Genomic DNA, 12448 nt, shown 5'->3' with positions numbered 1-12448 from the left:
AGTTCTACTTTTAAATTTTGCCGTATTTAAATGCAGCTGCTTAATTATATTCATATCTGCAGCGAAGCAATTGTGATCATTGGGTAACTATGGCAAAGCAGTAGGATTAAAAGAAAACAGCTGAAGCTGCCACCAAACAAATTTCTACACAAGAAATGCAAGTCAGAAAATCCCATCCTCAATGTGATCAGTGCATGCTCCACAACATATATGGTCATCCGACTGTGAGCATAGCGTCACGAGTCAGAATCAGGTATGGGGCTCAATAACGTCCCTGCTGCATTATTTCACGAATACTGTTATCAAACTAGAATGGTAGCTTTTTCTGACGTTTTACAGTATATTGTAAGTTCCAATATTCGTACTGTTTGTTCATTTGCCATACCTACAGCATCATTACAGGCATCAGTAAAGAATTGACACAAACAAAAACGTGTTTAACAATTGCACATATCACAAAAACTAATGGTATGGCGCAACCAGAAATAAAATTTAAAAAAAGATTTTATATTAGCAATAAAACATTTGTATTCAGCAAAAGCAAGGGTCACTAACAATAAAAGCAAACCAGGCAATAGCTATTAAACAGGGCAGCATGTAAGCTCTCATTGGACTTTTTGGAATTTTGGTTTTAGTACTCACACTGGAGTTTTTTTCTTGCTATTTATCTCTTAAAGATTAGCAACCTTTTTGGTAATATATGACCTATTCTTAAAAAACGTCAATTTGAGTTTATTGAGTTAAATTTACACTGTTTTGCAATGCAGCAAGATGATGTCTTGTGGTCGCCCTTTTTCTTGCATAGTGGAAGCACGTATACTCTTTGAAATATGTTGAAAAATACATGCCAGGTACTAAATGCATGCACAATCACTTCCATGTAAGAGCAAGACAACTTACAATGTACTGTGGTGAGTCATTGTTATGTGCTTGCTGTCTGTGAGGAGGAGGAGGAGGAAAAAGCATTATTTTATAAAATAATTTGAGGCACGCAGGCCTCCTAGGTGTCTGCACGAACCCATTCGCAATCGCAAGATCTAAACATTTATGTTACGTAGATTCATTATGTATGCGGCCCGGCTGACGACTATTTTCTGCCTGGCATGGTCAACTGACTGCAGTGAGGTCTCTCAGTCCTCCCAGGTTCCAGAGGCACCGGCAGGGTGGAGGGAGGAGACGCAGAGCATGATGAAAGAATGCGCGTAAGGGCAGCCTTGGAGTGGGAGCACAGAGTGCATATGTGGGATACCAGCTTAAATTTTGAAAACAGAGCCGGTGGTCTTGGCAGCATTTATGTCTGCAGATGATGCCAGATTGACTGTTCTCTGGTACTGAGGGACCGGCGGGGTGATGTGCTTTCAGAAAGGAGATATGGAAGTTATGCAGGGCTCCCTTTTGATACGTACTACCTGTCTACTGTGATCCGCCTCCACTTTGATCGGAGTATGTTTAACATCTAGTTGCTACGGAATTATATGCATTGCTACTTTGCTAGCCAACCTCAATGCTATGTTTTCAGTCACGAAACAAATTTTAGTGCCATTATATAATGCATTTTGAGAATTATGTGGCCAATGAAAACAGGTATTGTAGAACGAACAGCAGCCGTTCGGTCCCATAGCCAGCCCTGTGCAAGCTGCCGAAGGTTTTACCTGCTACTGCACTCCATGGCATGATTCAATATATTGGCAGTTCACTTTCAGCAAGCTGGACATTCTACAGTTAAGCGGTAAACTTATCGCCCCTACTGAATCAAGATGTTCACACCTCAAAAAAAGAAAAAAAAAAAAAAAAAAAAAAAAGAGGCAACCTAACAGGTGAAACATACGTCGACGCATCAAGTAGTAGTTAGGCTTGGGTTTCGTGCTGCAGTGGTTACCGCAGATTGCTTAAAAGCAGGAGGTTGCAATTTCGACCCATGCAGAGTTTATCTGTTTGTTTTTTTTTTATTGCTACTAAATCATATTTACTGCAGACCGCTTTCATTTTTCGATCACAGCTTATATAACCCAGCAACCACTACGGCAAGTATTGGGCAGTATTTAGACTGCCCATAACCATGACTGGCAAGGCCCATCTTCTGGAGTGAAACAGAATAAAAAATAAAACGTATCTGCCTATGCTACTATGAATTAAGGCAACAAGTAAAAAAGGGAGGGGCTATGAAAAAGAGAATTTCGCATGACAGAAAAAGAGATAAAAGAATTAAGAAACTGAACAGTATAATGACACAAGTAGAGAGTGAGAACGAGAGAGCAGAGTTTGTGGGAGGTTTCGCATGCTGTGTCGCTAGTGGGACACAGCAGTTAGATGTCCATTGGCCGACAGCCATCTTGAGAGTGATGCGGTGTCAACACAGACTGTCAGCCAACTATTTCCTTCGGCGCAGTGTAAGACAGACTCTCACATCAGGAAGACACGGTGTTGGCAGACCGAGTCAATCATGTCATGCTGGTGTGACAGGTCCTTAAGATGCCTTGTATTTAAGTTGTACCAAAATCCAACTAAACGGCCCAACTTGGACTGGTGCCCTTGGGCCCAGTACCCAAACACCCTTACCACCAAGCTATCAAATTAGCTAGAGCACTTCTAAACCTTGAAAAAAGAAAAACAGGTGAAAAACGTAGAGGGTACTATTCAGACAGGTGTAGAAGAGAAAAAGAATCAAAGAAAACAAGGCTGCAGCAGCTTCTCTCGCCATTACAGACATGAGTACCACAAATAGTTTCTGCCCTCAAGTCTTGCCAACTTACTAATAGATTACACCAGAAATTTGAAACCAAGGTTCAGCGTGCAAAAGACAATGAACACCGTAAAAATGAACCAAGAAATGACACAACCTAAATGAAGGTTGACAATGGCGAACTACTCCACTGCTCTCACTATTCAAAGCTGACTTCGAGTAGGTACAGAGACTGCCACAGATAGATGCACTAACCTGCGAACTGCCTGGATGTTTAGTGTAGAATGGGTGGGATACTCGTGATGTGTTTGTAGAATCTCTGCAGCAGCTGTCACACGGAGATGACGAGCGTGACGACATCTGTGAAGACCCCGATGGCACAACGAGAGCCTGGGACTGTAACTGCTTATTTTGGGGGGCCTTCGAAGTGCTGCATAGAGTTGCCAGACAGAGCAATGTCATCTCCACTTAATTCTTGCTACAGCATCCCTCTGAAAACCACACCTAGCTTGTTTTCACAAAAACCTAAGCAAGAATGTGGTCTAGTTTCAGCCAGCCAAAATTAAAGACATGCAACTAAGCACACTGTTCCACCTGCACATTAGATATGAATATATGAATACCATGTCCACCATTTCAACTCGTGCATTTCGAAAAAGTAGCCAGACCATGCTCTCATTGTAATGCATAGTGGTATGTAAAATCTCGGTGATACGAATCCAGTTGACACAAATTTCGGGATGATACGAATTCACGAAATTCCCCGCCAGAGTGCATTGTGTATATTGCACAAAATTTCAGATGCTCCGAACACTCTCCCGCGCCACAACTGACGATACAAATGCCCAAACTTCGACTGCAACCTTGAGTACTACGCACCGCTCGTACATCATTGACTCCGCGATCGCCAGCCGTGCTGTATGCACGCATCACGAGCAGTCTGTGGTGATGCGTGGTCTGCACCGGCAGAGTCAAATCCGCCTCCCTCCGCGTACAACATGACTGCAGATTGAGACATGTGGGCAAACTGCTCGCGGATTGCGATGGCAGAGCAGAGATATTCGGTCCGTGTGCACATGCCGCGTACGCCGCCGACACTAGTGTAGCTAATAAGCATTGGAGGTATAGGACATTTTCTGCACCGTTGTAGCTGGTGTAGATTAAAAAATGGCCGTAAAGTCAACTTTCATTCAGCTGAATTCACAGGCTGGGCCAATGACGTCTTGGCAGCCATGTTAACTAAAGTGACCGGCAAATATTGTAGTTTACTTGAAAGATACGAAATGCCGTCTTGAAATGCGGGTGCTTATAAATATTCATGTCAGCAGCGAAAGGTTTTTAACTGTTGAATAATCCCGGCAATGCAATTGATTTACTCTAAGGATTACTCATGCACATTCACTTATATGTAGGAGCAAGACAACCTACTTTAGTGTTACGTGGCGGCAACCAAGAGAGGACAGAGGGAAGGTGCTCGATAGTCGTGAGATCTCTCGGGCTCTATAGTGGGTCAGATGTCAATGCTGTCTGTGAGGAGGAAGAGGAAGAAAAAAACATTAAAATTCGAGGTATGCAGGTCTCCTGTATCTCCGCACGATCCCACTCGTGATGAGGAAAATTAAGCCCGACTAAAGTAGACTGATGCTTCGGCCTATTACTCAGTTCCACAATGGTGGTGTTTCGCTTAGTGGCCATGGCAGGTAGACTGCAATATGTTCCTTTCCCTGAATAAGAGTGCAATGTTCTCTTGGCTGCCATGTTCCCAAAGCAATATCTCAAATATTCCAGTTTACTTGAGATGGATGTAGACTCTCCCTCAAGTTCTACTTTTAAATTTTGCCGTATTTAAATGCAGCTGCTTAATTATATTCATATCTGCAGCGAAGCAATTGTGATCATTGGGTAACTATGGCAAAGCAGTAGGATTACACCAAGATGAAAGAAAAACGCTGGAGCTGCCACCACACAAATTTCTACACAAGAAGTGTAAGTCAGAAAATCCCATCCTCAATGTGATCAGTGCATGCTCCACAACATATACGGTCATCTGACTGTGAGCATAGCGTCACGAGTCAGAAATGTCAGATCAGAATCGGGTATGGGGCACAATAACGTCCCTGCTGCATTATTTCATGGATACTGTTATCAACATATAATGGTAGCTTTTTCCGACGTTTTATGGTATATTCTAAATTCCAATATTCCTACGATGTCGAACCAGGTTATAACGAACACGGATACAGCGAATTATCGGATATAACGAAGTAAAAGCATAGTTTGGCTGTGCTTTATTTCTATGGGAATTCTGTATAACGAAATGAAAAACTGAAAATTTGACACTAAGTCGGTTATAACGAAGTATATTTCGTATTCACACGACTCAAAATCCGCAAAGCAAAAAAAAAAAACATTTTCAACACACTAAATTTCGGTTTTATCAATCGCCTCCACCTGAAATGTGTTTGAATCACTCGCGCTTTCGCACGCCACGCCATCTAGGGACCGCGAGTGAATCTAGCATCAACGGCTGCCTGGCATGTGACCTGCAAGTGATCGAACCACCGCCCACGTGCCCCTGCCCCTACTTTTTGCCGACCCGCGCGTGTGCTCACTTTCCTCGAGGTCGTGCCGTCGTCTTGCAGCATGGCGGCGCCGAAACGCAAAGCAGTTTCTCTTGAAACAAAGAAAAATATTCAGGGCGGTCGACAGCGGGCGAAAGAAGAAAGATTGCCGCAGACTTCGGCATTGCGCGTAGCACTCTGTCAACCATATTGAGCGCAAGGCAGAAGATGGAAAACGTGCACTCTGCAGGCGCCGTGAAGAACGACAGGAAACGCGTCAGGTATTGTCACCACCAGGATGTTGAAGATGCCTTGTTCGCGTGGTTCAAGGACGTTAGAGCGCGCAGCCTGCCTGTGTCTGGTGCCGTGCTTCAAATGAAGGCAAGAAGTCTCGCTTGCATCTTATGCCACGATGACTTCTATGCAAGCAGTGGCTGGCTGCAGCGATTTAAAGACCGCCACCAGATTGTTTGCCACACCTTGTTGGGCAAAGAAGCAGCCGTCTATGTAGAGAACTGCGAGAAGTGGGCAGAAAGCTTCCGTATGCAACTGGATGGCTACGAGATGCGCGATGTCTACAACGTGGACGAGACTGCGCTTTTTTTAAGCTGCTCCCGGAAAGGCCACTCGTTGCGAAGAACGAACTGTGTCGAGGAGGCAGGAAAAGCAGACCGCGTCACCGTTGTTTGTGTCAACATGGATGGGTCAGATAAAAGGCGGCTAACTGTTATTGGTAAGGCTGTGGCTAAAGGTACGTCCGACGGACCCGATCAGTGGTCTTAAAGGTACGTCCGACGGACCCGGTGCGTTTTTCTTCGGAATCCGTCGGACGGATCCGGGAAATATTTTTCAGAGGTACGGCGGACGGACCCGATCGGTAGGGTTCTTCCGACGGACCCAACGCATTTTTCTCCGATATGGGCCTTGGGATCCGTCGGGAAAGCCGGACGGATCCGAGTCCGAGATCCCCAGATGTGGTTGTAGCAACAACATGGTAGCCATATGTAGCCAAATCGAAGTTGGTATGAGGTGTACGCATGGTGTACATACGTACGAGGTGCAAGAAGTATGTATACATACTGCATGCGTGAAATGTGAAATCACAAAGAATAGTACAGTGGCAAGAATAGTGCCTAGAATGGGTGATATACTACGTGATGGCATGATGATAGGTTTACGTGAGTTGGACCGCGGCAGGGTGGCAAGCACGACCAGAGCGCAAGCGCATGTAATCGCGGTGTTGACGGCCAGCCCGCGGCCCGCACGCCCGCTCATTTGGTCCTCGTTATCATGTGGATTAACGTCTACGACGGTCGTTATGTAATTATGTAGTTTTGATTCTTCAAAGTTTCCTCACTTCCATATGTGATGAGATGCGTCACGTAACGCATCGCTTTCTGCTCGCACTGAGGTTTGGTGCTGCAAGGTTCTACGTAGTACAAGCGGCGCTGAAAAAGCTGGGCACCGCCGGCGTGTCTCTAGCCCAAGCATCGCGTCATTCGTGTTTGTTGTACAACTGGAGGTGTGGTTTGTGCTTACCGTGAGATGCTGTGATTACGGATTACGTCCTACTAGAGTGCTGTGTGAAACTACGAAGAGTGCTGTGATGAGTGCGCCGATGCCCGGACGGACATCAGTGTGTCCGTTTATGATCGGCGATGTTGCACGTGCATGTCAGTGTTTATTAGGTGCAGTAGTAATTTATTTACACGCGCTGTGCAACAATCAGACGAAAATAAGTCATCGACAATTTGTTAGCCTGTACTACAGAGCTCAAAACTCGGAAAATGGGAATGCACATGATGCAGTTTTCGCATGTTGGAGTGGACCGAAAAATAAGTGCCCAGCCCACACCGCCGGGATGCGCATTCCTACAGGTGAAATGGTTCAGGTTTCTGTAAAATAGCTGCCTGGCACAGCACCTTTCGAAATTTTCAGGCTTTATACCATTGTTGAAGGCCACTTTATCATTAATAAAGGAACGAATATGCTTTATGTGTTAATGACTAGTGTTTTTTCAACATATTATGTTCATTTTTTTTCGCTTTTCCTTAATTTCCTTTGTTTTTCATGCTAGAAAAACACAAATAGTACACTTTTAAACTTGTCAGTCCAAAGCTGAACATGAATATCTGCCATGCATGTGACAGCTTTAATGCTAGAAAGGTTGACATGTATAGCATGTATGTACACGCTGCGACATCTTAGTGGCACGTTCGGCTACTTGCCCCAAGGTCGTGATGTTTAATACCAGTGATGGCAGTCGCACTTTGGTGCAGGTGAAATGCAAATGCTTCTGTTTTCTGCAAGATGTCAATGCAAAGTAGAAAGCCTGGGCAGTCAAATTACTCTGGAGCTCTCCACTACGGTATTCTTCATAGCTACATATGTCACTTTAGGATGTGAAACCCTACATGCCACAGGTAGGCTGCATTGTTTTTTAGATTTTGTAACCTCTCATCTATGTTTTGCAACATTTGGCTAATTTTAGTTCCCAAACAGTTGCTAAAGATAAAACCGAAGCAGTTCATGGCATGGTTTGCTGCTTAGATTAATTTTCTAATTGCAGTTCTTTGAAACTTGCATCAATGCTGGACAGTTCAAATAGCAAGCAGTTGAATTACAGAAATGATGTGGATCATGCATTTCAGTTCTGACAAGTGGAAAGTAATGGTCCCCTCCTTGCATGCATAGGTGCCTTTAGACAAATACATACTCGGGTGTGTGATTGTGACGCATATCAAGGGTCAACAGAAAGCCATGTGGAGCCAGTGTGATATTCTTCATGAAGGCTAAAGTAAAATTGTACAACAGCTGCTGTACCATGCAGAAAAAAATTGATCATTTAGTGTATGATTAACTGACCATGAATAGCATCTTACTCAGAGTATGATGTGTTATATATCTGGTTTAGCATCCCAAAATAACTACGGCTATGAGGAACACAATAGTTGAGGGCTCCGGTATAATTTCGACCACCTGGGGTTCTTTTACATGCACTGACACCGCACAGTGCATGACAGCCTATTGTTTCGCCTCTATTGAAATGCCTCTGCTGTGGCTGGAACCAAATCTGCATCTTTGGGTTCAGCAGCCAAGCACTCTAACTACTGAGCCAGCACAACGGGGCCAAGTATCAAAATGCATGCCATTACATTTCCTTCTAGCCTGTGGTTTTCTTCACAGAACTAATGTATACAAGAAAAAGTAAATAGCAATAAAACATTAGTTTTATTGCACATTATATTCACATTTCAGCAAACATTCTCTAGGAAAAAATTTCTCATAATGTTTGCATGGAAACCATGAACATTTACAAAGACAAAACAATGCACTTACTCAACTCCAATTATTAATGGGCAAGGTTGCATCTATGCTACTACACTGCACTTATTACAAAACCACAAGCCCCATCTGCTTTGGCCAATCACTTGATGAAACTAACGGAGACAGATGTCGCACACCACAGACTGGTCGTCTCGCAACATATCTCTGCATATGTTACATTTCAATTTCATGCCTTTCCACTTAGCTTCAACTGTTGCCAGCATTACTGGTTACCCATCTTTTCTGAAATTCCTTTTTTACGCTATTGGGATCAGCATCCTTGTTAACGATGGTCTCTGGAATTTTCGATGCTATCATTTTCACATCTTCCTCATCTGGAAGAACGAAGGAAATGACAAGCGTTGAGCAGAAAAAAAATTAGGGAGACTCCTTATCTCCACCTTTAAGGGTATGGTGTGCCAGCATTAATGGTTCTTGTCTGCAGATCCCACTGTGGATTCCCGTTAATTTACATGCCCTTTGCTACAAACATAATTACTAATTCCTTAATTCATGTCTCTGTTATCTCAGATATACTCATTAGCATACGGTCGTAGGCTGCCCTGTTAGGTGATAGACAACCTGGCATAGACCTCTGTAAGCCTCAACCTTTCTTAATTGGAGCTGAAACGTCGCAGAACATATTTCAAATATAACTTTGTAAGCTTGACTTAACAGCTCCTGCCATGTCGTGTGGCCTCGTGACATTTGGCTCATGGCACTTTTGGCTTGTGCACAGGGGTCATCTGTTAAATACTGGTTAACATGCATGACAAATACATTTTCACACAAACTGGTGGCAAATGGTCAAGTGGTGCACTGCAGATTCTGAAATGTATACCTAATATGCATGCAAGGATCGCACCATCACATAACATGATCAAGAGTTCTATCAGTACCTGTAGTTACATAGCATTTCAATGCCCATTAAAGGACCACCTCAGACAATGGTTGTTGTTACCACAAGACCTGTTCTAACAGCGTACTGACACCATTCCACTGAGCGATGGACATGTATATGCACACCTATCTACCTAGATAGCTCATGATTGTGGATCTCATTTATTTCTACGACTTCCAAGGAGTTCCTGTCGTCAGAAACCCTACACTTTATGAAATCGGGACAGTTGTCTTGAAAGGTGATGAAAAGAAATAACTAGGTTACCTTGACGAAATGCTAAATTACAGAGGGTGAATATGCTGCATGAAGATACCAAGAAGCTTGTACAAAGAAAAGTGAGAGTGAAATGGCAGGATTTTTGAAACAATGAAATAAACTACAAACTATACTTGTCAAACCTGTCATTAAGGAATGGAAATCATGCAGTAATCAAAAACACAACATGGAGGCCATTTTAGGTCATCTTCACAAAACACATATCCGCACCTCACACACAGCTTTATACTTATGAAAGAGGACAAACCAATATGCAAGGAGTGTGGAGATGAACTAACAATAAACCATATCTTACACGTGCACCAGAGTCGAGAAAATAAGAGGAAACATTTTGTACAATTTTGCAACAGATCCTTTTCCATACCAGCATGATTCTAGGAGAGACGTGCAAATTTCCTGCATTTTTGGTTTCCTAAAATGTTCCTAAACAAGCTACATCCTAAAGAACATTTTAGTCATTACACACAAAATAAATACATTACACCTTGTTCTTGGTGCATGGCAGAATTAGTTGCTTATGCACCATAAAAATCAATACAATGCTGTAAGGTATACCTTGGTTAGCTATGTTATATGAGACAAGCTTTCGGTCTGGTGTGGTCCTTATTCACGTGACAGCGCTGTCATGCGGGTCTATGTCCCAGCGATCGGAAAGTGACCTATTCCAATAATTCTACAAACTGAAGGCGATTCTACAGATTTCTAAAGACGAGTGCTCAACTGTTTTATCAACGTCCGCCTGCTTTGACAGCCTGGAGTGAAACTGTTGAAGAGAATACATTTTTTAACATTTAACGCGTTTCTGAAGGCGTTGCTTTAAATTACGGGGCCCACAAAAAGCAGCTGAATGTCAAACGCCGCCTAGGTAGGCTTTCTAGCTAGACAGCGGTGTAACGTGGAAAATCGCTCCGCCGGTCCATCGCTGGCGCCGCTGACTTGACAGGCGAACTGTTCCTTATAGCTACAGACCACACCTGAAACACTGAATTGCGCATGATCAAGGCAGAATTTCTCTAACACTGAGCACTGGTAGCTATCGATTTCGCGCCCAATATTGTGAAAATCTGTCCTCTCCTCGATCATTGATACGTCCACGGTTGAACATTTATGCGCCTCGGGGTAGGCCAGCCGTTGGAACATAGATGCGTGGTTGTAGCAACGATCACTTGCATGGCACACTCTGCAAAATTCCAAGAGTCAGCTTCTGCAACGAAATGTGCAGCGCACATTTTCTACCGTGTACCTAAGTCCGGCGATGCATGCATATCGATCCCGATCGTTTCAAAGCTGCGCGGCCGTTCAGTCGGGTCACGCTAACCTCGAGCATGCGGAGGTTTAAACTACATGTACGCAAAATTCAACGACAAGAAAAAGATGCAGGCTAAGCACAAAGAACATTGCTGTTCACATGGAAATCGGATCATTCGCGCTTCCGTCTTTCCGGTTGTGCACTCTTGCGGTGCGGTGCAGTAGGTCTTCGCCTCGACGAGTCGATGTGCAGCTCGCCGCAGTAGCAGCGCAGGCCTCTAGTAGATTCGGCATGTCTTCTGCCACGACTCTGAGGTAGAATTTAAACGAAGAATTTAGCTAGAAACATCCTGTTTCCTCGGTCTGCATGTGAGGAACAAGCATAATGCCATTTCACATACATACTTTGGACTGCTGAATGTTCTGCACGGCGAGGTGCGTGTGTGTTGTGCCAGCGCTAGATCTTCGGAGGTCGATGCACGACCTAAGACAGCGTAAATGCTAGGAATAGCTCGCTCGCATTACGGGCAGATCGAGGTGATAGTTTAGTGCGAAGCGAAAGCTGCTCGTGAATGTGCGTATCTCGATGCCAGCTGGTGGAGCTGGTGCAGTACGTAGCATCGCCTGCAGCTATGTGCGTGACAGCGATGCTTGCCGTACACAACCCTAAGTGAAGACCGTATTCTATGTTAGAACGGATGCACTCTTCGTAGCACCTCATCGAGAGTCCGGCTAGCTGATATCATAGAGGATAAAATCATTCACGCGTAGCAAGCGGAATGTAGCCGCGTTCGACGTGCATATAGCCATGAGCCTGTATATCGACGTCCGCCGTATCTTTACGAGAATCGAATGGATACGTCGGACGTACCTTTAGACACTTCGTATTGGTAAATCTGCTCGCCCCAAGTGCCTGCGCAACGCCCGGAATGTCCAAGCGGACTATCGCTCGAACAAAAAGGCGTGGATGACGTCACTCTTTGAAGCATGGCTGAAGGCCTTCGACACAGACATGGCAGAGCAGCGCAGGAAAGTGCTTCTTATATTGGTCAACTGCTCTTGCCATAAGGTGTCTATACCACTTGAAGCGGTCCGCCTAGTTTTTTTTGCCGCCAAACTCGACCTCAGTGCTGCAGCCATTAGACAGGGGCATCATTCGCTCACTAAAATGCTGCTACCGAAAGCGATTGGTTACGCAGCTCGTATTTGACATAGACAGGGGCATGTCAACGGCCATAAACCTCAAAATTACGCTGGACATGCTGTACGGTGCATGGAACGAAGTGGCACAGTCGACAATAAGAAATTGCTTTGTTGATGCTGGCCTAGCTCCATCCACCAGCGAGACTGAGCCCAACGACGCCCACGATTCTGAAGGTGAACGGACAATTTCGACGAGACGACATGGCGTCAACTGGCGGTTCCGATGACCAGTCAGATGACCATATATGT

The 12448-nt window shown here is 44.4% G+C and overlaps 1 protein-coding gene across 11 annotated transcripts in view; it reads right to left on the bottom strand.

Moving 5' to 3' along the window:
* Positions 1 to 12448, bottom strand: part of LOC146184121 (uncharacterized) — a 54095-nt gene that overhangs the window by 5705 nt on the left and 35942 nt on the right. For 9 of the 11 annotated variants that reach the window (XM_084609277.1, XM_084609279.1, XM_084609278.1 and 6 more), the window contains one exon: positions 2939 to 3113. In XM_084609277.1, the coding sequence (XP_084465403.1) occupies positions 2939 to 3113 (175 nt within the window). Of the gene's footprint in view, positions 1 to 900; positions 938 to 2938; positions 3114 to 12448 lie in introns of all 11 variants that reach the window. The other 2 variants (XR_014708835.1, XM_084609284.1) reach the window with 1 other exon arrangement.

The sequence above is a fragment of the Amblyomma maculatum genome, chromosome 7, assembly GCF_055883805.1.
Source record: "Amblyomma maculatum isolate TAMU_Amacu chromosome 7, ASM5588380v1, whole genome shotgun sequence".
Classification (NCBI taxonomy): domain Eukaryota; kingdom Metazoa; phylum Arthropoda; class Arachnida; order Ixodida; family Ixodidae; genus Amblyomma; species Amblyomma maculatum.
The sequence above is the reverse complement of the archived record's forward strand: the minus strand, read 5'-3'. Positions and strand labels throughout refer to the sequence as shown.